Source organism: Zalophus californianus, chromosome 14, assembly GCF_009762305.2.
Source record: "Zalophus californianus isolate mZalCal1 chromosome 14, mZalCal1.pri.v2, whole genome shotgun sequence".
Taxonomy (NCBI): Eukaryota; Metazoa; Chordata; class Mammalia; order Carnivora; family Otariidae; genus Zalophus; species Zalophus californianus.
The window spans coordinates 22,496,983-22,523,307 of record NC_045608.1 but is presented as its reverse complement, the minus strand read 5'-3'; the positions used below and the strand labels follow the sequence as shown (position 1 = coordinate 22,523,307).

At 45.6% G+C, this 26,325-nt stretch overlaps 1 protein-coding gene across 3 annotated transcripts in view; it reads right to left on the bottom strand.

Moving 5' to 3' along the window:
• Positions 1-597: 597 nt before the first annotated feature.
• KREMEN1 (kringle containing transmembrane protein 1) overlaps positions 598-26,325 on the bottom strand; it is a 67,182-nt gene continuing 41,454 nt past the window's right edge. For 2 of the 3 annotated variants that reach the window (XM_027576779.2, XM_027576781.2), the window contains exons 4-9: positions 26,092-26,216; positions 19,548-19,701; positions 8,724-9,056; positions 7,489-7,650; positions 6,316-6,400; positions 598-4,784 (exon numbers count right to left, since the gene is read on the bottom strand). In XM_027576779.2, coding sequence (XP_027432580.1) covers positions 4,616-4,784; positions 6,316-6,400; positions 7,489-7,650; positions 8,724-9,056; positions 19,548-19,701; positions 26,092-26,216 — 1,028 coding nt within the window. In that variant the 3' untranslated portion in view covers positions 598-4,615. The remainder of the gene's footprint in view (positions 4,785-6,315; positions 6,401-7,488; positions 7,651-8,723; positions 9,057-19,547; positions 19,702-26,091; positions 26,217-26,325) is intronic. The other variant, XM_027576780.2, reaches the window with a different exon arrangement.

Below are 26,325 nucleotides of genomic sequence, written 5' to 3'. Positions count from 1 at the left end.
GCTCCCAACTACTACTTCCAGCTCCCCTCTGAGCCTGTCTCCTCATCGGCGAGACAGGGGCGACGGTACCCACCAGATGGTTGTTAGGGTGTGTGCGGCGCCTGGCAGGAGCCAAGGAGGGGGTGGGGAAGAACGGGTTGCCCTGAATGGCAAGAAGAAATCCACATGGGATAATAATGATGCAAGCACTTTAGATACATTTCTCACCTAATCCTCATAACCTTTTGAGGCATAGACACAATGCCATTTTACAGGAGGGGAAGCTGCGGCTGAGAAGTGGGCTGACCCACTCAAGCTCAACTCAAACCTAGGTCTTTCTGAGCACAAAGCCCTTTCCTCTTCCCATGACCCGCCCCAGGTTCCAAGGTGTTCACTTGGAATTCCAAGGCCTCAGATCTGACCTGCTGCTGAAGATCCACCGTGGGTCAAAGCTGTGAGGAGACCTGAGGAAAGCTGGGGGCACTAACAGGAAAAAATGAGCAAACAGTGAGGCCTGGCATTTGCAGGGACTTCAGAAGAGCGCATAGTCTGCCAGCACGCGACACCCCCTCGTTGCGAGTGCCCCTATAAAAATGACATGCTAAGGCCCGTCGCTGTTTCTACAAGTGAGAATATTTATTTTCTCCAGACAGTAAAAATAACATTTTTCTCTCTTTTGTAAAAGTTAAGTACCATTACATTAACCATTTTCTTAAATAACAAAATCCTAAAAATATATATTAAATTGTATACAGTGCGTCACACTTCATCTTATATTTTAAAATACATGATGTTTCTATTTTATTCTCAAAGTTGCATATTAAGAGCATATTTACAAATAAAGCCTTGTCATCCAAAGTCAAGATCCCTGTGGGAAGGTAAGTCTGGATGTGGGCAGGTCTTGATGCTGCGTGCACCCCAAGACGGCAGCTCCCTGTGCGGGAAGGGAAGGGTCCCCCACTATGTGCTCCCAAAGACACATCCTTTCTGAAGCAGATTTACCTCAGACTTTCCTCCACGCCCCACTTCTGCCTTGTTGAGTATGTCTGACTTGGCAACACAGAAGCCTGTGTGATGGGCTTCCCTGGGGTCTGCATGCAGTGGGCTGAGGCCCCATCGTCACCCCTGAGCTGTCCCACCTGAGGGGGGAGGCAGCTGCAGCTGGAAGTTTTGAGAAATACCCCATGCCAGGGCAGCTAGGCTGAGAGACCTGGCCAGGAGGTAGAACAGTGAGGAAGGTAAACAAAGACACCAGAGGAAACAATCAAAAGGTTAAAAGTTCCCAAGGTAGTAACAAAAGCAGACCTCAAACATCAAACAGGAGATCCAAAACCCAAGAAGGTGGCAGCTGACTGGGCTATGGGGTGGGGAGCGGGCCGGGCTCTGTGGGAGACACGGGATGGCCTCATCAGACAAGGGAGACAGGATCTCGGAGGCCATCCCCTGCTAAGTGCTCGTGAAGATTAAGTGCCCAGGACGCATGGGGCTTGGTGATGGCCTATGTGCCCCACTGGTGTCAGGCCAGCTCCTGGGCTGACAATGGGGCGAGTGGGTGGGGCTGCACGGCTTTGGCCTGAGGGCCAGAACAGCTGTCCTTGCTAGTGCTTTGATCTTTGTGGGTTTCTGGCTGATTGGAGTCTTGAGCCAGAGCCCACACTTCAGAAGTTATAGCAGCCTGGTTACCTCACTCACAGCCAGAGAGGGGCCTCAACCCTGTTCTGACAAGGGAGGGGGATGTGGAGGACACCCGGGCTTCATGCCTACACCTTCTCTGTTCTGCAAGTGATTGGGCACTCAGGGAGGAACACGGGGCGCCATGTGCTTCCAGAGGGGCCAAGCACACTGTGAAACGCAGCTAAGACCACGTTCCCAGCTGGCTGCAGGCATTTACCATGGAGGCAACAAGATCAGCTGCCCGCAGCCCTCCCTTCCCTGGCGGCCCAGTGCTGAGAAGGCAGGGACTGGATCCTGCAGAGAAGGGGTGAGGAGGGCACTCAGGCCCAGAGGCACCACTCACAGCCTCGGTTCCCTCTGTCACCTCAGGGCAAAGGCTTTGGGCAGGATGCTTTCAAAGTGGCAGGCCACAGCGGCCCCCAAAGTCCCTCCCCTTCTTTCCTAATCTGTGATCCGTGACGTCCTTTCTCGGGGACATGCAGCTCCTCCAATCCTCACTTCTCTCTAAAGTGGTTTCTTAAAAGACCAAGTGCGGGCCTCCTACGGTGCTCCTGGGAGCACACCTCACCTCCTCTGGGACTATTATTCCTCAGGTGTTTACTTAGCCACAGGGGACCCTCCGTGGGGTGCTGCTGACAGGTTCCGACCAGAGGCCAGGTGTTTATGGAGGTTGGGCCTGGGACAATTTATGGCCTCTCCCCCAGCGCTGTCCGGAGGCCGGTTTGGGTTTCCTGAGGCTGCACCCTGGCCAGTAAGTTGATCCTGGTGGCAGTGGGCTGTGCCAGGGCCAGCAGGAAGGAGGGCACTGGGGCGTCACCAGCACTTCCTGGGTCTCAGAATGGGCTGCTCCAGCTGCAGACTCAGACAACACCCTGGCTGTGTGAGGTGAGCAGGGTGGGCAGGTGGACCCATGGGATGCCCCGAAGGCCAATGGCCACAGGAAGCGCTAGGTGACTGAACAATTGCCCCTCGGCCAGGCGACCCCCTCCTGGGGCTAAATTCCGCATTCCCTGTGTGCTGTGAGTGGATCTATTCAGGGCACAGGGCCCTTTGTGACTGCACACACCTGACACTTGGTTCAGAGGAGATTCCACAACAGCCAGGAATAGCTTCGAGGGGAGACAGCACATGTCAGTGTATTTCCAGTCGCGTGGGACAGGCCTGTGTCTCCAGACCCAGGGGTCTGTGGACAGCTGCTCCGGGGTAATCAGCCTTTCCAGATCAAAGCATGAAGGCAGCACCGAGCAGCTCTGTGCCCACAGCAGGCCTCACATGGTAGCTGGGGCAGCGCCCTGCCCTCCCGCGGACACACTGCCCCATATCCCCACTCCTGTGCCCCTGTGCCCCTCTGCTGGCCAGCGTGCAGCATCTCCCCTGGATGCCGGGTGTCACCTCTCCCTGCAGACCCCTCCCCGCTGGCCCCACATGGTCCTCTGCGTTTCTGGGAGCAGCCAGGCGCACACAGGTCACCAGCATGGCAGGACCCCAGGAAAGGCTGCAGCAGGCGGTTGCTGAGGGATTTCGGGAAGGTAGGCAAAGTGCTCCAAAGAGGGAACCTGTGAGGCCAGAGGCTCAAGGCCCGAGGCCCGGTTGCCTCTGGGAGAGTCGTGCTCTGACAAAGGCCCAGGACTGGCCTTCGGAGGCCCAGGCTGCTCTTCTCAGCTGCTGTTGACAAAGCCTACTTTCGGATGGCAGGGACTTCTAAGCTGGAGATGGCTCTTCCTCCCGACCAGCAACCGCTGCAGCTGCACCTCTCCATCTTGGGAGGCCTGTCGTCGAGGGTCTCCAGTTCCCAAAGCCCCCCTCTCAGTCCTCATGCCACTCTCTGTGACTCTCTTCCCTGTCTGAAGTGCAGGGCAGTGTGGGGCTAGGGGCCAGGGCCCTCTGAGCCGTTCCAGACAGCACTCTGTCCCCTTAACTAAGGGGCAGAGGGGGCCGCAGAGCACACAGGCCGCGGGGTGGTTTTTCATCTTTTAAAATGAGCTCTGCCTGCAGGAGGGACTGCTGGTGCCTGTGTCTCACCCAAAGCTGCCTAAGGCTAAGCCACAACATTTATACTCCCTGTTCTGAACGGAGAGTCAGAGAATCTCAGGGGCCCGGCTCAGGTTCCACAGGACCACGGCTGCATAGGGGCAAGGCCAGGCAATCCCACATAACGAGGAGTCACTGAGCACCTATAAAAGCTTTCTGGAAAGTCTGTTGTGTGAATAAATGAATGCATGTTTTATACGACCAATCTGCAGGCTTGCTCTACGATCACCAAGTTATGGAAAGAAGCTATAGAAAGAAGCCCGGTTGTGGCAGGGGGCAGGCTTGATGTGATGGGGGGGGTCAATTCCCAGGCTCTCCCGGGTTGGAGGAGGCCCATCCTCATCTAGCACCCAGAGAGCAAAGCCCCAGAGTCAGCACAGAGCAGAGGCCCTCTTTATGCTTTGGGGTGCTAATGTCCAGGAATATAGGACAAGGCCAACCCCCAAGAGAACCTCAGAAGCATCCCTGTTTAAAACTATAAAGAATGGGAGAAAGTGATCTGTGTGGACAAAACAGAAAATAAGCAAGGGAAGACTCAGCATATAGTATACCTACCCACCACCCTACAGTCATCTAGAAGGTACCTGAGCCCAGTGCCAGACACAACCATCTCTGCCATCTCAGGCCCTCTGTCCTGACACCCCCATTCTAGATGAGAGAGAGAGAGAGAGAGAGAGAGAAGCACAGGGAGGGCCCAGACCCTGGGACTTTGGGTCTCTCTCCTAAGTGCAGTGATGAAGCAGGGGGGAGTCCAGGCTAGGCCTGCCCCCGCAGCAGGATGTCCCTTTCCAGCCCGTAGGACGGCACTCCTGCAGAGGCTGCCAGAGAGGCCGAGAGAGAGGCAGGGAGAGTCAGTCAGAGGAAACCACGGGTCCCCCAGTGGCCTCAAGCTTGGAGGGACCTCATATCCTGGGCTCGGAGGGGGCAGCTTTTAGTCACTCACAAGAGGATTACGGTCATCTGGTTGACTCTGACCCTTGAGCTTCTTCTTAAAGATGGAAATTGAAGTAGAGGGCTTATAAAAAATGCTCCAGATTTCCCCCGACGTCCCTGGTTGATGACAATCCCTAAGGTCCCCTGAAGCAGGAACGCGATGGGATCTGTTGAGCAAAAACAACTTAATATTTCAAGTCGGGTGCAACAAAGATCCCAAAACAACCTTCTGTCTCCTGAGATACCTGTACCTATGAAATGGGGCATTCAGTGAGGCGAGGCCTTGGGAAAGGCCTAACAGCTGCCCCTGGAGGTCTGAAGGGCATTGTGGGAATGAAATGTGTCCGTGGGATGGGAACAAGGCGGCACAGCTTCCAGCTCAGTATAACAAAGAGCTTTCTAACTGGAAGAGTTACTCAAATCTGCAAGGGGCTGGACTGAAAGATGAGGAGTTTTCAAATTTTTTTTTAGAGAAGAACTCTTTCTTTAAATGATATTTACCTGGAAGCCCCTCTGATTAAAACAAGATAAAGCCAAAGTCTCTCCTGCCTTACTACCAACATGTGCCCCTGTCCCTCCATGGCAGGCCTCCCACCCCGGGGCTGCTTGGCAGGGAAGCTGCGGAGGGACCCCAATGTCACGTGGGAGTCAGACATGCGCTGTGGGGCCCTGGTATGCGGTGAGGTGCTGGGCCCTACAGAAAGCCGCCAGCTCTCTTGCTGTATCTAAGAGGCTTTCCCAGGCCGTGTGAATTGTGACTTCAATATGTAGGTATATACACTGAAGCTCGAGGATAAGCTCAGTAAACACTAAAAAAAGACACTGTTTCCACTGAAAAATGTAAAGTGCAGTGTAGAGAGGCCTGCAAGGACAGCCTTCACAAAGCAGTGGCGGAGCCAGCATTTCACGTATTAAAAATTCTGTGGCAGAGGGCAAGCGAGAAGGTCAGGAAAATGGTGGATTTATAAGACACCGGTGTTCAGGAAAGGCTTTGAAATACAGAGAGCCTGTCTATCAATTATAGCTCAATAAAACTGGGGGCAAAAAGGAGCGGAGAGAGCCTGGACTGGGAGCCATAGGAAAGACAGAGTAGGGGTCTCGAAAAGATCAGAGCTTTTCTCTGGAAGTACACAAACATTAAGAGCATAAATAACTGCCTCTTTTCCTGGAAGACAGAACTGTTAAACCCGAGTGGCAAAGTAAGGGAAGGAAATATCATTTTTCCATATCAGTCAGAATTGAAGGATGAAGCTTAATTGTTTTTAAATAATTATTAAGCAATAGCTAATAAAATGTTAGGATCCTCTTCCTAAGAATGTTTCCCAATTTCTAGAAGGCATTAGGAAATAGGCATGGTAGTGTCTTAGAAATCTTTCCTCTAACATGAAGATCTCTTTAAGGGGCCAGCACAAATCAAAAATTGGAAATGGTTGTTTTTTAAGCCTACACTGTTTCAATCCTCCTTGAAATCATATCTGTGAGCCAGAAGCAAACACAATCCCTCAAACCTTGGTGAGATTTGTCCAGTTGTACATTTCACTCTACAGAGAATGAGGAATGCGTATTGCCTCACGTTGCCTAGGACTAAGGGCTTGGGCCTCATGTTCTGATACGACAGTTGTATCCAGACAAATGAAGCACAGTAGAAAAGGAGTTCTGAGCCTTTCCCTTGTGAGACTGGGCAGCTTTCATACTCACTTGAATGTGACGTGCAGAAGTATCTTTGCTACAATGGCTGTGACTGTAAGGATGAGGAGAGTTGCCAGGCCATACACTGTCCATCCTGCAAGTACAAAAGACAGGGTTTCTTGGACCTGTTGGAGCTCCATTTTCAGAAGGAGGTCTGTTGGAAGCCCCAAGTCACCACTGGCAGCTCAGAGACGCGGGTGTGGCTGAGGAGCCCCCTGCAGGTGGGGGCAGCCACCAAACGCAGCTGAGAGCTGGGCGGGCAAGGAGCCCCAGGCCTTCTGACCACCTCGCCTTGCTCTAGAGCTCCCTCTTGGAGAGAAGCAGGCAGGGTGGTCCAAAGTCCATTCCACTTGGGAGGTGGAAGGAGTGGTATATATGATGTCTTTACCACTGGAATCACTGTGCAATCACAGATGAGTTACATAAACTCTTTGGGCCTCAGTTTCCTTATCTGAGGAATGAGACGTGTGACCTGTGAAATCCTACCAGGATATAAAAAACAAGCAACGCAGAGCACGCATTAGAAGGACTCTCCTAGGGTGGGTCCTGCAGGGTAAAACCCCTAGGCTAGGTCTTCCCAGGCAGAAAAGAGAATATGGAAGTATGCAGCTAAGTTAGCCAGCTTCAACCACAGACCATTACGCCCTCTCTATCCCTCTCCCGCATGACTTTTCTTCTACCTTGTCACTATGTGACCTGTTATTTTGCTTCTTGTCTTTCTCTTACCACTTATAAGCCACAGGAGGGCAGGGATATTGTTTGTTTGGTTCATTCTATAGTCCGGTGCCTACAATAGTACTTGACACCCCTGAAGCACTTACATGTCTTTTGAATGAATGAATGAATGAATGAATGAATGAATGAATGAAGCTCTTGTATATGCCAGTGAATTTAGGGAGCTGCACCTTGGGAGCTCTAGAAAGACATCCTCGAAGTGGGAAAACACTGGCTTGGCTGATTAATCACAACTTGCAAAAGGCACATGTGCTGGATCTTTGGAGGTGAGCACTTTCTCCTAAGGACTGAGGAAACAAGCTAATGAGAAAATGTCCCTCAAAGGCCAGGACAGTCACAGAGCCAGTACCCACAACCTGCCTGGGAAGAGAGTTCCTTCTCTAACTGCCAAAACACTGCCCTCAAGCCCCGTGGCTTCCACCCCCTTTTCTGGTGTCTGGAAACTGCTACCTGGTACGGTCTGGGGTGGGTGGCTGGGGCTGGTGGTGATGACGTAGAGGACTTTAGAGGACCGGGCTGCGCTGACGCTGAGGTTGGCCTGCTCTGTGATCACCTCGGCCAGCGTCTGGTTGGCAGTGGACCTCTCCTGAGGCGGCTCTTCCTTGACGGCTGGAAGATCAAAGAAATTAAGAGTGGGGAGAGTTGATGGAGACAACAGAGAACTTCGGAGGACGCACTGGCTAGGAAGAGAGGGTGTTTTTTTGATTCATTTCTGCGTGCAGTTTTCTCCACTGACCGCACTGGCCCCAAAGCAGAACCTGTCAGGCTCTGGCCCAGAAAGTGCCAGAAGAAGGGGCTGTCAACTTTTAACCATTTGACTGGTCTCTTTGAGGACACCTGAGCCTGCTTGCTTGCTTTCCTTGTGCCTTTTCAGTTATGGTGCCCTCTGCCCAGAATGCCTCCTTACTTCCTATCTATTGACCCAAATCCCACCTGGTCTCGAGACTGTCCCTCCCACCTACGGGAAGGCCTCCTCTCTCTGACTTCCTGTAGCACACGCTGACTGAACTCTTCCCGGGGCCCTCGGCATCCGGGACAAGGACCAGGTCTCAGATGCCCCTGTTTCTCATGTGCTGGCAGAGAGATGTGCCTGGCACATGTGTGTGCACATCACAGGGGCAGAGAGTGGGGCTCCATCTTAGGACAGTTGGTTTTTTTTTTAAGGTATATTGGGGTTTTTGTTGTTGTTGTTGTTTGTTTTCTTCTTTAAAGTTTCTTTTTTTAATGTAAGCTCTACACCTAATGTGCGGCTCTAACACATGGCCTGAGATGAAGAGTCACACGCTCTTCCAACCTGGCCAGCCAGGTGTCCCTTAGGAGGGTTCGAAGGAAGATGAGAAACTAGTCTTTTGGGATTGACAGAGATATCAGGAGGCAGGAGGATGGGCCAGATGACCTTTTTAAAGCCTTCTAATTCTATCAGTCTCAGCTCCTCCTTTTAGTTCTTCTTTCAACCGTGCCATGACAACTGTCATCAGAACAACTAAAGTAGCGAAACTGACAGGCGTCGCCTCTTTTCTGTAAATGTATGAAATGGGAGGTGGGAAAATCCGCAAGTTGAGTCAGTAGCTCCTGCCTTGCAGCCCCATCAAGACCTGCCCGAGGCCCGCAGGTCACCACAGTGTGCCAGCAAAGCCCGAGGTGCAGCCTGGAGGGCCCCCCAGGAGGCTGAGAAGGGTTACCTTGGTATAAGACAGCAAATCCCTGGGCCTGATTGATGCGATCGGAGAAGAAATACAAAATGACAAAATCCAGAGAGACGTTAAAGGACAGAGGCGGGCGGTTTCTCCCACTGAAACGGACCAGGACGCGGTGGGTATAGCCGTCCAGCAGCTCCACCATGTCTGCAGAGTCCCTGATGTCAAACAAGGTGAAGCTGAAGTGGATGTGGGAGGCTCCTGGAACCCGGATGGTCCAGTAGCAGACCCTCCCCGTGGCGTAGGTGTCTGGAAAGTCAGGGGAATACACCACGGAGGTCAGAGCCGAGTAGTTCCCTCCGCAGGCGCCAACGAGAGCTGTGGGAGACAAAAGGACACTGGCCCTCAGCCTGGGGCACAGCCTGGGGCTCGCTTTCCAACCTGTTACAAACAAAACTCTTCCTAACCAACATGATCCAGTTTGGGATATTATTTTTCGTCTACAAAACCAGACTGTCTTACGTTTCAGGATCAAATCACAGAATGAATAGCTTAAACCCCGAACAAATGACTGTGGAGGCTTTTTTTTTTTTTTTTTTTTTTTTTTGCCCAGGAGACCTTAGAATTAGCACACAGCACGGTGGCTCAGCCTGTATGGGGGTCGGGCTGGAGTCAGAGAGTCTGGGTTCGGGACCAGCTGGGCTATGTGATCCCAGGGGCTGCACTTCACTTCCAGAACTCCTGTCTCTTTTGGTTTGGAGGATGGAGAGGCCACCACCTGTTCCTGTATCACACAAATGCGTGAGGACAGATGAGATGAAGCACATGAAAACACGGGGGCCTCTTTGCAGGGAGACACTTGATGAGGTAAAGCCGTAATAAGAGAAGGGCTTTACAGCTGCTTGGACGCCCCCGGTATCTTAGGGGTGCAATGCTCATGTGAGGGTCCACACACACTCATCGAGCAGGAAACCATGGCACAAGTGACTCTGCACAGGGGGAAACACTTGGTACTGATCACTCTGCACGAAGCACATTTGGTTTCTCTGGACTCCCCTTTTTGATTGGTGGGTTCTAGGAAGGGGATACAACCACTTCACTGTATCCTAATCAGTGAGGTGTAAACAAGATCCTGGAAATGAAAGTCCTTGAGAGGGAGTGGGATTTAAAAGCTTCCTTTCGGTTTGTAGAAGGCAGTAAGAGAATGCTGCTTCTATCTGAACAAGAAGCTCAAAACTCTTCTTCAACCCTTCAGAAGGCTGAAGTGTCAAGACAACCAAGAGAATTTAACTCTAAAAAGTAAGAAGCCCCTCTGAGGAGAGTCAGGCCGCACAAAGCGTTTCATCTTTAATAGAGCATGAGAGGAAGAGGGGGCCACCAAAAAAGCAAGGCAGAAGAAAGGAGGAAGAGGTCGAGCATGGGCTAGCCTCTCAGTCTAGAATGAGCAGGGGCCCCAGGCACAACAGGCACACTCACCTGCAAGCAGCTCTGTGCAGACCTCCACCCAGGGCCCACAAGAATGACTGGGATAGGGAAGGAGCCCAAAGAGTCCCCCTGGGGGGTGCAGAGCTCAGTGTAGAGCATTTGACTGCAAAGAGTCCCCCTGGGTGGCACTCATACAGGACGCCCCCACGGCTGCTGGGGGACAGGTGTGAAACACTGACCGCTTCCTGGACCTTCCTCCCAAAAGAGGTAAAAGCCTCAAGTGGCTGTGGGAGGAGCAGCAAACCCTCCTGCTCCCAGAGCCACTGGAGGGGTAGAAGCAAAATCTGTTTGCCTCTGTGGAGGGAGCGGGAGACTCTCTCCTTCCTGCCAAAGTAACCAGGCAGATCCACTGTTTCCAAGGGAAAAGCAGAGGCAAAAGCCATCAGCCCCTGGTTGCCTTGAGCCCCCAGATCCTGCACCAATGCAAAGCAGAGGTCGGCTTCCCCCGAGGGAGGGGCAGGAAATTCTCTCCTTCCCGAGAGCCACCACAGATACAAGGCAGGGTTTGACTGCTGGCGAGGGAGGGGCTGTGTGGGAATGCTGAAAAGGCCCTACCTCTGAGGCCCAGTAATGTCCTGTTTAAGACTGAGGATGAGGCAGGAGGCCCAAGAACCCCCCCTCAGCTCACCAAGAGCACAGCACCAAGGAACAAGCAATAGTAGTCTACCATTGAGGGAGGGGAAGGAGTGCAGAGAAAGATCCCTTCTCTGGCAAAGGCACATAGGAACTACTCAAAGCTAAAGGTGGAATAGAAACACTGGGAAAAAACAAAAAAACCCACTGGTATCCCAGGCTCCACACCAAGCACAAGGTAACAGCAGCCTATTGCTGGAAGAACTTGAAGCCTGGTGTGCACCGAGGGTAAAAACAGAAACAATACCCAAACCCAGCTCATCTGATATAATGGCTCAGTCCCCACACTAAACAGTCCTGCCCATTTCCAGGTGTAAATTCTATTTACTCAGTCTGCACTGTTCTTCTACACACAGTGTATGGCAGTCAACAAAACATTATAACACACACATAAAACATACAAGTAAGGAAGGAAAGAAGCAGCAAAAAAAAAAAAGGGACTCGTCGTCAAGCGATAAGACAATCTGTAGGATCAGACTCAATAATGATGGAGATGTTAGAGCTATTAGACAGGGGCCACATGATTAACACAGTAAAGATCTACTGGAAAAGATGGACAACATGCCTGAAAAGATTAGAAATTCCAACAGAGACATGTAAAGTTAAGAGTCAAATGTAAATGTTAGAAATAAAACAATATCAGAGGTGAAGAATTTCTTTGATGGGCTCATAAACAGACTACACACAGCTAAGGAAAGAGTCAATAAATTTGAAAATAGGTCAATAGAAATCATCTAAAATGAAGCAAAGAGGAAAAAAAAAGAAGCAGGGAAAAAAAAAAAAACCTAAAAACAGAACAGATCATCCAGTAGCTGTGGGACAACATCAAATGATCTAACAACTGGAGTTCCAGAAAGAGAAGAAAAAGAGTAGGGGGCAGAAGAAATATTTGAAGAGACAATGGCTAAGAATGCTCTCAAGTCAATGATAGGTGATCTAAGAATATCAGCAAATAGTAAGCAAATAAATTTAAAAACAAAAATTAAAAAGCAAACAAAACAAACAAAAAACACACCTAGACACATCATAGTCAAATGCTGAAAACCAAAAATAAACATGAAATCCTGAAAGCAGGCAGAAGGGAAAAGATGAGGGGCGCCTGGGTGGCTCCAGTCATTAAGCGTCTGCCTTCGGCTCAGGTCATGATCCCAGGGTCCTGGGATCGAGCCCCGCATTGGGCTCCCTCCTCGCTGGGAAGCCTGCTTCTCCCTCTCCCTCTCCCTCTCCCCCTGCTTGTGTTCCCTCTCTCACGCTCTCTGTCAAATAAATAAATAAAATCTTTAAAAAAAAAAAAAAAAAAGAAGGGAAAAGATGATATACAGGGAACAAAGACAGAGCAGACATCTCTAGAAACTGTGCAAGCCATAAGACAAAGGAGCATTTCCGAGATACTGAGAGAGGAAAAAAAAAACTTTTGGCATAGAATTCAATATCCGGGAAAAACATTTTTCTACGATGAAGGTGAAATAAGGCTTTCTCAAACAAAAGCTGAGAGAAGATAGCAATAAGAACATGAAAAGATGTTCAACATCACTGGTAATTATGGAAATGCAAATTAAAACCACCATGAGTTACCACCATGCACCTGCTAGAATGGCTAAGACTAAAAAGGCCATACAAAGGGCAGGAGAGGATGCAGAGCAACTGGAAGTCTGTCAGAATGCAAAATGGGGCAGCCACTTTGGAAAACAGTTGACAGTGCGTTGTGATGCCAAATACGCACTTAGTGTATGACCCTGAAATCCGATTCTTAGGTATTTACTCAGGATAAATGAAAGCACACGTTCATGCAAACACCTGTGCATACAGGTTAAGGGCAGCTTCGGAGCATCTTTATCATAGACAGACCAATGTTTATCAATGGATAAATGGATGAATAAATTGTGATATATTTGTACAAAGACATGCTTTTAGCACAAAAAAGGAGCTGTGGAAGCAATCATGGGTGAATCTCAAAAGCATTACACAAAGTGAAAGGAGCCAGAAACAAATGGTTAAGTACTATATGATTCCATTTATATGACATTCCTCAAAAGACAAAACTATACAGATTAGTGGTTGCTAAGGGCTGGGGGCAGAGAGAGAACTGACTACAGAGGGGACAAGAGATCTTTTTGAGGTGATGAAAATGTTCTATATCTTGACTGTGTATGCATTTGTCAAATCTTGTCGAACTGTTCAAATAGAAGGGTGATTTTTTACTTTATCTAAATTAGACCGTGATAAAACTAAATTTTTCAAAAAGGAAAGCTATAGAGAAAGAGTCCCTAGGTAATCATCCTGACTTCCCCCCTTCCTAACTATGAATTTGAACAAGATAATTTCAGTATACCTCAGTTTCCTCATCCATAAAATGAAATTAATAATAGTTTCTCCCTTATGGGATTTTACAAGAATTAAAAGAAGTTAATCTATGTAAAGTGTTTAGGATAGGATCTGCAACATAGTGTAAGCTCAGTAAGTATTAGCTATACTCTTCTTTTTTTTAAAGATTATTTATTTATTTATTTGACAGAGAGAGACACAGCGAGAGAGGGAACACAAGCAGGGGGAGTGGGAGAGGGAGAAGCGGGCTTCCCGCCGAGCCGGGAACCTGATGTGGGGCTCGATCCCAGGACCCTGGGATCATGACCTGAGCTGAAGGCAGATGCTTAATGACTGAGTCCCCACTATACTAGTCTTATTATTTGTAAAGAATCAAGGGTTCACTACTGGGTATTTACCCCAAAGATACAAATGTAGGGACCCGAAGGGGTACGTGCACCCCAATGTTTATCGCAGCAATGTCCACAATAGCCAAACTGTGGAAAGAGCCAAGATGCCCATCGACAGATGAATGGATAAAGAAGAGGTGGTATATATACACAATGGAATATTATGCAGCCATCAAAAGGAATGAGACCTTGCCATTTGCAACGACGTGGATGGAACTGGAGGGTGTTATGCTGAGCGAAATAAGGCAATTAGAGAAAGACATGTATCATATGACCTCACTGATATGAGGAATTCTTAATCTCAGGAAACAAACTGAGGGTTGCTGGAGTGGTGGGGGGTGGGAGGGATGGGGTGGCTGGGTGACAGACACTGGGGAGGGTATGTGCTATGGTGAGTGCTGTGAATTGTGCAAGACTGTTGAATCACAGATCTGTACTTCTGAAACAAATAATGCAACATATGTTAAGAAAAAAAAAAGAAGATAGCAGGAGGGGAAGAATGAAGGGGGGTAAATCGGAGGGGGAGACGAACCATGAGAGACGATGGACTCTGAAAAACAAACAGGGTTCTAGAGGGGAGGAGGGTGGGGGGATGGGTTAGCCTGGTGATGGGTATTAAAGAGGGCACATTCTGCATGGAGCACTGGGTGTTATGCACAAACAATGAATCATGGAACACTACATCACAAACTATGATGTAATGTATGGTGATTAACATAACAATAAAAAATTTAAAGAAAACAAAACAAAACAAAAAAAGAATCAAGTGTTCAGGTTAAACTGATTATTTCAATAGCAAAGGCAGATCCTCAACTTAGAACTTTCGATTTCCAGCTGTGTGCCATGCAGACAGAAGATTCAGTTCAGCAATTCTGAGACCAAACATATGACATGTATGACAGATTGTTAAAATTCAGTGATAATTCAACAGGAAACTTGAAATTTAGGAATATATGCAAGATCTTATTTTTTGAAGGGGAGATTAGCTTGCCACATATAACCTGGGCAGGTGGGGACCCTGAAGTAGCCCTGGGTAAAACCTCCGGTGGCAGAAAGCCAGTGTCCTGCCTTCTTTGATTCAGCACCTCTGTCCCGCCTCAATATTAGCTAAGTCAGTTTCTTCAGGAACAGATGTCAGGCATCAGCAGGAACAGCCAGTCTCCCCCAGATGCAGCTGAGTGCTCTGCTTCTAGACGTGAACGATACTGGCATGTCTCAGGAAACAAACCTTAACCAAATGGGTCCCAGCCATGAATCAGACTCCACTAGACTGGCACCCAGAAAAGGAGAAGAGTATTACCATATTTCATCAGTTTTAAGGGAAACATTTTAATCTTTCAGACTAGAATGTGTCTGTCCATCAATGCATGTTATTATTTAGTTGGAAGTATTTTTTTCCTCAGTGATATGTACAATGATGTTGCCTCTCATCACTGATAGCATCTGGGTGTCTATGAAGTATAATAATTACTAATGCAATCCTAGAGGTCAGATCCTATTGGACTTTCAGCCCTCAATATTTTTTACCATTAATCTCTTCTTTTCCCACTAAACTATAAGTCCCATGAGGGAAGGATCTTCATCTGTGGGGCCTTGGGCAAGCTACTGAACCTTTATGAGCCTCTGTTTTCTCCTCAAATAAGGATAACAGTACCTGCTTCACGGTATTATAATTAAGGGAAGGAATGCATGGAAAGTAAATAGCACAATGTCCTAAAAAATATATTTGCTCAACTAATGTTACAGAGTAAGGACCAATCCACACAACTCACTTCTTTCAGTGCCTAGACACTGAAAGGGGCCCAAGAGGCCAGCCTGGGCAGTCTCTGTAACCTACTATTGGCTCCAGCCTCTCTGATCTTTTATTTGGTTCTGTTAATTCAATAAATTAAATTCTGGGGCAGCAGATGCTCTGAAGCTTCTGTCAGTGCTGCATTTATACACAGTACACGGCCTACTTCACATCCTCCTGGAGCTCACAAGAGCTTGCTGGAAAATCAGCCATATGGCCTATGACAAATTACTTGACGTGGCAATGATGACTGAGCAGACGGCTGCCTCCCTAATCTCTCTGCGGAGGTGCAAACGCAGCCTGAGAACCACTAGAGCTGAGGAGCCTGACGCACCGTTCTGCAAGGAGCAGAGAACAGGAGGAACTCACTGACATCCTGACTGGGACCCAGGTTCCAGCCACACTGGTAGCAGAGCCTGATATTCTGGGAAACCATCACCTGGTCCCTTTCTCACCATCTAACTTTTCCAGTCTCTTCAGAGACACATCTTTGTCCCCCCAAATTATGGGACAGTCTGTAGTCACCATCTGCAAAATGCTCGGCTTTATCCAATGGATCATAAAGACTTCCATGGGGCAGTACTTATGCTATTTAGATAATTTTCCCCTCTAGAAGGGAAACCTCACAGATGATTTCTATAGGGCTGCACTTTGTACCTTTCTTTGCAGAGCTGTGGGGTGGGGGTTACTGGAGCAGGCTACTATCAGGGGCCTCTGCCAGTCAACACACACCAGGGCCTCTGGAGACTGGAGCTTCTCCGAATGCCAATCTCCTCAGTTCCTGAAGGAATGGAAGCCAGGAAGGACAGCTTCCGGATGGCTGCAGAAGGGGCCGGTTTGATAATAATCAGAGCCACTGGGCCCACCCTGTTCACATGCTCTTAGAGCATTAAACTGGACCCTTTATCATGACCTGTCTTATTATTCTTAATAAAAGGGATTCTGGTTGCTGAAAACAGAAAAATAAAAATTGTGGCAAACCTGGGTTTGAGTTCTGGATTTGGCTCTTTTTCACTTGGGCAAATTATTTTCTCTTTTGATCCACACACAGTTTTCTTATGCACAGGGCTGTTGTTAAATAGCATAAAATAAACAAAAGCACCTGGCATCCAGGCTATAGCACACACCAAGTGGTCAACGGACAGCAGTTATTTCATTATAATTAATTCACCTCGCTGCACCTTTGTGTGAGGACTGGTACTCTCTCCTAGATCTATTTCCAGTACCAAAGATGATGCTTGGTACAGGACTGACTTTAAAGCAAATTATTTCCATCTAACACCTCCAGCATAGGCACTGCACTAAATAAAACGTCATTTTATCTGCCACACAGCAGACACTCAATAAAAATGTGCTAAATGATTATCTTTTAAAAGTATTCTATTTTTTTTAAAGATTTTATTTATTTATTTGAGAGAGAGAGAATGAGAGATAGAGAGCACGAGAGGGAAGAGGGTCAGAGGGAGAAGCAGACTCCCTGCTGAGCAGGGAGCCCGATGTGGGACTCGATCCCAGGACTCCAGGATCATGACCTGAGCCGAAGGCAGTCGCTTAACCAACTGAGCCACCCAGGCGCCCAAAAGTATTCTATTTTTTAACAGATATAAAATCTACCATTTTAACAATTTTAAAGGGTACAGTTCAGTGGTATCTGTTATATTCTAATGTGTTCTAACCACTGACATCTGATTCCAGCACATTTTTATCACCCCAACAAGAAAACCCATACCCTCTCCTTTCCTCAGCCCTTGGCAACCATTAATCTGTTTTCTGTCTCTATGGATTTGCCTATTCTGGACATTTCCTCTACACGGAATCATAAAATACATGGCCTGACGTGTCTGGTTTCTATCACTTAGCATCATGTTTTCAAGGTTCATCCATGTTGTAGCGTGCATCAGTATTTTGTTCCTTTTTATGGCTGAATAATACTCCATTGTATGGCTATAACACATTTTGTTAACCCATTCTTTGGTTGACGGACATTTGGGTTGGTGCCACTTTTGGGGCTATTGTGAACAGTGTTGCTGTGAATGTTCCTGTACAAGTTTTTGTGTGAACATATGTTTTCAACTCTCCAGGGTATATATCTAGGAGTAGAATTGCCAGGTCATAAGGTAATTCTGCTTCACATTGGAGAAACTGCCAGACTGTTTTCCAGAGCAGCTGTACCATTTAACATTTCCACTAGCAATGCATGAGGGATCCAATTTCTCCATATGTTCACCAATATCTATTTTCCAGTAAAAAAAAAATTAACACTATGTTCTGTTTAAAGTAGAAAAACAGGTAGTGAACCCACACACCCTACTTTTTTTTTCTTTACCGTCTAATCCCATTGCTTGTTGGCTGTGTGAGCCCTGGCCAGATATTTATCATGTGCTAGGACACTCTTCTGTAAAATGAGAGTAATAATATAATTTGTATAGATTGATATTTTACGTAAAAGCCTTAATACACACTAGGTACTCAATGTTTATTTCCTTTCTTTTCTTCACTTAGGAGTACCCAGGCAATTTGTAAGCTCCGTAAACATACACTCCTGGGCTGGGGTGTCAAGGCAGAGGATCTTATAATAATGGACTTCGGAAGTGAAAACTTAAATAGAAGTGCAGGGCGTATTACTTGCCAACAATTCTTAAACGTTAGGCAAGTTTCAAGCTTTAGCTTTAACAGAGGTATTCACCTGAGTATTTGTCTTGACATAAAGGGACGTATAGGGACCCACTGGCAGTCTTCAGCGAGCACACTCAATTAAAAAGACCAACAGTTGACCACCTGAGTTCTGCTTGCCAATCCTTCCCCTGTCCTCTGCCCAAACACACACTTCTGATGACGTCTAAGCCATAAGCTGCGAAAGGCTCAGCTATAAACCTGGAATGACTTTATAGTCACCCTATATAGTAGCTGAATTGTGTCCTCCAAAGAAGACATGTTCCATGCCTGGTAGCTGTGAATGTGATCTTATTTGGAAATAGGGTCTTTACAGATGTAATCAAGTTAAGTGAGGCCATACTAGATGAGAGTGGGCCCTAAATCCAATGACTAGTGTCCTTATAAGGAGATAACAGAGAGACACAGAGGCACAGATGGACCGAGGGACAATGGCCATGTGAAGGAGGAGGCCGAGATCGCAGTGATGCAGCTACAAGCCAAGGAATGCCAAGGACTGCCAGCAATGGCCAGAAGCTCGGAAGAGCAAAGGATTCTTCCTTGGAGGCTTCAGAAGGAGCATGGCCCTGACAACACCTCGATTTTGAACTTCTAGCCTCCCAAACTATGACAGAATAAATTTCTGTTGTTTTAATGCTCCCGGGTTGTGATCATTTGTTATGGCAGCCCTAGGAAACCAATACAGCATATGACATTTCTGCTTGAAACTGATCCACTCGATCAGGTTGATATGTCAAGAGTAAATCTACTCTACCCTAATGACTAACAAAGACCTATGGACTCTATAGTATATTTTAGTAACCTCAAGTCTTTCCTTTTGTCTGTCTCACTTGTAACAATCTACTTTCTACCATTTCTAACAAAATTGGGTGCTACATTGGTACTATGGCTCTCACAAAGTCTTACTACCACTGAGGGGATGTGTGTGTGTGGGGGGGTGGTTGTGAGGAGGGATCACGTGGGCCAGTGGTTAGAACAAGGTATGGGAGAGGTCACGGCCCCAGATCCATACCCCATCCATAGCGCACCCTGCCCTAGCCAGCATCTCACAGATGTGGTGGGTCAGAGAGGTGGCTGGTCAGGGCACACTCAGTATCAGGCCTGGAAAGACAACTCAAAGCGTATGGTCTCTTCTCAGCTGCAACAGTGCTGCAACACCAAATGCCAAGGAAAACATTAAAGGGCTTGGAAATCAAACAATTAAAACAACAGGATCTTACGGCTAATACTGAACAGCCATACCAGTGTCTGTATTAAGTTGCAAAGGTCATCTTTTTTAGGTTGCCTAAGTGTCCTGTGACAGGCCTCATCTCTTCAGAGCACATGGCACATCTGTAATTAATTACTTGTTAAATGTCTGTCCTTCCTTCTAGAGGACAGGGGCTGAGCCTTCTTGGTCAGTGTTGTATCCCCAGGATCTGGTCAGGACCTGGCCTGCAGGAGGTGCTTAATAAGTATGCCACATGAATGAAGGAGTGAATGAATGAATGAAAGACAGGAAGGCTGGTCAGGTTGTTTCTCTGGCACAGCGTTCCTGTGTCTTGGGCAGTAACAGGCCCAGGGCATACTCACTGTCAAAGAGGATGATCCTGCCGTCACCACCACAGGGCTGGGTGTGATCCCCGAAGCAGACACTGTTGCACTCGGTGCTGGCTGCCTCCCCGTACTTCCAGTAATCAGGATTGTTTCCACAGAAGCAAGCATAGCCCGACTCCATCCCAGCAAACTGTCACAGTAGAGAAACAGCACTTGGTAAGTGTCAGTCTGGGGTGTCATCTGGCCTGAAGGAGCTTGGCAGGCTTGGCCCCCAGCCTTACCCCCCGGGTCCCTCTTCCTGGGGTCTCTCCCTCGCTCCGCTCCCTCGGTGCTCATTACACACTATCAGTAACTACGTTTCCCCTTTGTCGAGCATCCCTTTTACTGCTTGCGTCTCTACTATAGTTAAGTGAGTTTTAAGGCAGGTGTTGGGGGGAACCCACTAACTTGAAACATTAATAATATATTATTATATTCAACAATATATTGAATGTTTACTGTGTGCCGGGTGGTAGGTGCTTTATGGCTAGTCCTCATCACAACCCCATTACAGGCCCCGCTAAAACTTTTCATTTTATTTATTACCATACGGTAAAACTATTTATATGGTATATAGTTCTATACATTTCAACCCATGTATAGATCTGTGCAACCACCACTACAATCAGGATACAGCACAGGCACATTGCCCCAATAACCTTCCTGTCCTGAACCTACTGCTTTCTAGCTCACCCTCCCATAAATAAACCTTGGCAACTACCTATCAGTTTGCTGTTACTATAGTTATTTTTTTTCAAGAATATCACATGCTAAGACTGAATGTTTATGTTCCCCCAAAAGTCATATGTTGAAATCTTAACTCCCAGTGAGATGGTATGTGGATGTGGAGCCTTTGGTAGGTGATTAGGGCATGAGAGCAGAGCCCTCGTGAATGGGATTAGTGCTCTTATACAAGAGACCCCAGAGAGCTCCCTAGGCCCTTCTGTCACATTGAGGACACAGCAAGACAGCGATGTATGAACCAAGAGACAAGCTCTCACCAAACACCAAATCTGCCAACAACTTGGATCTTACACTTCTAGCCTCCAGAACTATGAGAAATAAATGTTTATTGACCCAATCTGTGGTAATTTTGTTACTGCAGCCAGAATGGACTAAGACATCACATAAATGGAATCATATAGTATGTAACCTTTTGAGACTGGCTTTCCACTCAGTGTAATGTCTTTGAGATTCATCCAAAGTGGTGCATGGATAGTTCACTCCTTTTTATGGCTGAGTAGTAAGACCATTGCATAGATACACCACTGTTTGTTAATCCTTTGGGTAGTTTCTAGTTATTCAAGATTATGGATAGAGTTGATATAAACATTTGTGTATAGTTTTATGTGAGCATAAGCTTTCATTTCTCCAGAGTAAATTTCATTTCTCTCAGAGTCGGGCTATACTTGCTTCTTCGGTTATTCTAGGTTCTCTAGGATGCTGGGTTATATGGTAAGTTTATGGTTATAAGAAACCACTTCTAGAGTGACTGTACCATTTTACATTTGCAACAGTGTGTGAGTCCCGGTTGCTCTATATCCTTGTCAGCACATGTTATTGTCAGTATATTTTATTTTAGCCATTCTAAGAGGTGTGTAGTGGTATCTCATTGTGAGTTTCATTTGCATTACCCCAGTGGTTAATGACACTGAATGTCTTTTCATGTGCTTATTCGCCATCTGTGTGTCCTCTTTGGTGAAGTATCAAGTCATGTGCCCATTTAAAAAAGTTTTTTTTAACTATTGAGTTTTTAGAGTTTTTGTATACATTCTGCATATAAGTCCTTTGCTGCATATGTGATTTGCAAATATTTTCTTCCAGGCGATGGCTTGTCTTTTCATCCTTTAAAAAATGTCTTTTACAGAGTAAAAGTTTTAAATTTTGGAGAAGTTCATTTACCAATTTTTTCTTTTATGGATCATGCTTTTGGTGTTACACCTAAGAATTTTCTGCCTAAACCCAGGTAAACCCCAGTCATGAAGATTTTCTCCCTTCTTTTCCTCTAAGAGTTCTATAGTTTTACATTTTAGTTAGACCTAAGATCCTTTTTGAGTTGAGCATGTAGTCTTTTGTATTTGACTTCTTTCAATTAGCATAATGTTTTGGCGATTCATCCATGTTGTTGTGTGCATCAGTATGTCTTACTATATCTTCTGTTGCTGAGTAGTATTCAAAAGTATGGATACAGCACAATGTATTTATCTGTTCATTAGTTAATGGACACTGAGTTATTTACAGGTTGGGACTAATCTGAATAATGCTGCTATGAACACTTACATACAAGTTTTTGTGTGAACATACGTTTTTAACTCTCTTAGGTGTATACATAGGAGTGGAATTGCTGGTTTATACGGTTATGTTTAACTTTTTGAGAAACTGCCAAACCGTTTTCCATAGCAGCTGCACCATTTTATATTTCCACCAGCAAAGTAGGAGGGTTCCATCTCCACATTTTCACTGATACTTGTTTTGCCTTTAAAAAAATTATTTTAAGGGCACCTGGGTGGCTCAGTTGGTTAAGCGTCTGCCTTTGGCTCAGGTCATGATCCCAGGGTCCTGGATCCCACGTCGGGCTACCTGCTCAGCAGGAAGTCTGCTTCTCCCTCGCCTTCTGCCCTTCCCCCTGCTTGTGCTCTCTCTCTCTCTCTCTCTGTCAAATAAATAAATAGAATCTTCAAAAAAAATTTTTTTTAACTATAGCCATTGGTTATTTATTGTCTGAGGTGATATCTCATTATGGTTTTGATTTGCATTGCCCTAAAGACTAATAATATGAGCATATTTCCATGTGCTTATTGGCCATTTGTATGTCTTCTATAGAGAAATGTCTATGCAACTCACTTGCCCATTTTTCAGTTCAGTTGTCCTTTTATTGTCAAGTGGTAAGAGATCTTTATATATTCTGGACATTAAATCTTTTTACAGATGATTCACAAATATTTTCTCCTATTCTGAGAGTTGTTTTTTCATTTTCTTAATAGTGTCCCTAACACTCAAAAGTTGCAAATTTTGCTGAAGTCCAATTTATTTTTTCTTTGGTTGTCTGTGCTTTTGTTATCATAACTAAAAAACCATTGCCTAATACCAAGGTCATGCATAGTTATACCTATGTTTCTTTCTAAGAGTTCCTTCTAATAGCTAAAACTAATTACATTTAGGTCTTAGGTTCATTTTTAGCTAATTTTTATATATAAAGTGAGGTAGGAGTCCAAATTCATTCTTTTCCATGTGGATATCCAATTGTTCCAACACCATTTGTTGAAAGACTATTCTTTCCCCATTGAATGATTTTGGCACCCTTGTCAAAATCAACTGACCATAAATAAATGTACGGGCTTATTTCTGGACTCTAAATTTGATTTCATTGGCCTGTATATCCATCCTTATGCCAGTACCATAGCACTCTTCTCAGTAGTGTAAGTGAAAGTTAATTTTGGCTCATAGTGTGATGTAAGGACAGAGGTTCATTTTTCTTCACAAAGAGCTCCCATTTTTCTCCAGAACTATCTGTTGAAAGACCATCCTTTATCTCTGTTGAAAATCAACTGTCCATGTAAGTGCAGGTCTATTTCTGGACTCTATATGGTTTCATTGATATCTATAGCAGGAGTTGAAAACCTTTTTCTTTCTTAAAAAATCAGATAGTAAATGTTTTTGGCTTTGAGGTTCATACCGTTTCTTGTCAACTACTCAACTTTGCTGTTGCAGCATGAAAAGCATAGACAATATGTAGGTGAATGTGTGTGACTATGTTTCAGTAAAACTTTATTCGCTAGGTAGATGGGTAGAAAGATTTGGCCCACGTACCACTGTTTACTAACTCCTGATCTATGCGACCATTCTTATGCCAATACCACTGTCTCGATTACTATAGCTTTATAGAAAGCCTTGATGAGTCCTCCAAAGTTGACCTTTTTCAAAATTATTTCAGTTATTCTAGGTTCTCTGCCTTTCCGTGTAAATTTTAGGATCAGCTTAATTATTAAAAAAAAAAACTATCATTTTGACTGGGATTGCACTGAATCTATAAATCAATCTGGGGAAAACTGATAATTTTAACAATATTAAGTCTTCCAATCCATGAATAATGTCTGTATTTTTTTTTAAAGATTTATTTATTTTAGAGAGAAAGAGAAAGTGGTGGGGAGGGGCAGAAGGAGAGAGGGAGAGAGAATCTCCAGCAGACTCCCTGCTGAGTGAGGAGCCCGATGCAGGGCTCAGTCCCACGACCCTGAGATCATGACCTGAACCAAAATCAAGAGTCAGACTCTTAACCAACTGAGCCATCCAGGTGCCCCACAATGTCTGTATTTCTATTTATTTAGATTTTCTTTAATTTTCTCTTGCAATGTTATGTAGTATTCAGTATATAGGTCTTTAATATCCTTTGTTAATTTTGAGACTTTTTTTATGCTATTGTAAATGGAATTTAAAAATTTTATTTTCAAAAAAATTTTTTTTATTTTCCAATTGTTCACTACTAGTACATAGAAATGCAACTGATTTTTGTATATGACCTTATAACATGCAACCAAAGTGATGTTATGCTCTTAATAGGTCAGGTGGGATACAATGTCTAGTTTTCCTGTGACTAGTGATACTAACTTTGATCACTTGAGTAAGGTAGTGTATGCCAGTTTTCTCCGCTGTAGAATTCCCTTTATAATATTTTGTGGGGCAATCTTTGAGGCTATATAAATATCCTGTTCCTCATGCAACTTTCACCCACTAGTAGAGGAGGTCATGGGATATTTACATATCTTGCTATTTGTTCTCCGAATCAATTATCACTATGATAGTTGCCAAATGGAGAATTTTCTAATTCCAACATTTCTTTTACATTTGTTAGTTGGCATTCTCCTATACGAAAATGCCTTTCTTCTCCTCATTTATTTGTTCACTTATTTATTTATATCAGTGTGGATTTGTAGATTCTTATTTTATTCAATGGGGCATATTTATTGTTACCATTTTTTTATTTTTTATTTTTATTTTTTTTAAAGATCTTATTTATTTATCTGACAGAGAGAGAGAGCACAAGCAGGGGGAGCAGTAGAGGGAGAGGGAGAAGCAGGCTTCCTGCTGAGCAGGGAACCTGATGTGGGGCTCGATCCTAGTACCCTGGGATCATGACCTGAGCCGGAGGCAGACACTCAACTGACTGAGCCAGCCAGGTGCCCCTATTGTTACCATTTTTTTTGTTTTGAAGCTCAAATTATGTTAGAGTTGGCCAATGGAGCCTCTTCCAGTTGGTTCCTGTGTCCTTTTCACAAGCCCTCACCATTCCTTACTTTATTGTACAACATGCTTCAGGCTCCTCTTGCACTTTCCCAGGACCAGCTCTAGAATCGGCAATTTTCTCCAAGGAGCCCTAATTCTTACTTAATGAAGCACTGAGCTTCATCAAGATCTGAGCACTAAGTGTGCTCTGTGCAACCAGTGTGTCAATGTTCCCAGGTCGTCTCAGTGGACAGAGATAAGAAATATATATGTATATACAAACACACACACGGACCTACAAACATGTTTATATTTATTTCCGTATCTGTCTCTCTATATATCAAAACCATACACTACAAATAGCTTTAATCCCTGTCTGCCACTATAGGTTTCAGTTTGGTTTTCTCTGGCTCCCTTCTCCAACAGTGAGAAATCTGGCTCCCATTATCCTCAGTATATTTACTTATATGCTTTGCAAGCAACCAATTACTCCATCGTGTTGGGCCACCTGCCTCACAAAGCCCTTGACCTTGCCAGTCTACTCTCCTTGCTTGGGCCTGATTAGTGGCTTTTTCACTGAATTATTAAGGAAGGACAAAAGAAAGGAAGGAAAAAGGAAGGAAGGAAGGATATAGCAAACAATAGCATTATTGAACCTTAACAGCCAAGGAGTGAATTGCAAATAGAGGAAAGGACAGAAAGAAAAGAAGTATTTTGTCCAGGCTAGGGCCCCTAATGTAGCAAGGAAATAACCACTACCTTGGCCTATTCCCACATCCCCTGTGAAGCCAGGGATGTCCCTGCTTATAACATTCAAGGGCACAAGGAAATACATAAGTCTGTCAGAGGTCAAAGAGGGATACAGATATTGGGGATTTTCCTCTTTTCTCTCCCCGTCTTTAGACAAGAATGCTGTCTCACCCTCCTGAATGCCAAGCCGCACTCTTCCTTCAGTTCCTCCTTGGCAGAAAAATAGTTACATGGTTTGATAGGTTTAAAAAAAAGTATATATATCTTTAAGTTATCTTGGCAGATTGCATTTACATCTTCGTGGGGTGCCTGGGTGGCTCAGATCGTTAAGCATCTGCCTTCGGCTCAGGTCATGATCCCAGGGTCCTGGGATGGAGCCCCACGTCTGGCTCCTGGCTCCTGGCTCAGTGGGGAGCCTGCTTCTCCCTCGCCCTCTGCCTCTCCCCTGCTCATGCTCTCTCTCTCTCTGTATCTCTCTTTCTCAAATGAATAAATAAAATCTTAAAAAAAAAAAACCCAAAAACCATCATCATGCTTTTCTATAGATATTTGGCCATAGAATCATTACCTTGAACCTCTGACTCCGACAAAAACTGATGCAGGTTTGTATGGTAAGTTTGTTAGATGTTTTACTGGCGCCAGTTAGAGGAGGTGGGTTTCCATGATCCTTGTAGCAGCCAAGGTTTCCAGGCACTGGAGGAAAAAGAAAAACAAAAGAATTTCACAACATCTGGCTGTGAAACACCAAGAAGGAACAGCGATTTGTGCCAGGTACTTTCATCTCAGCTACTATTTCTACTCC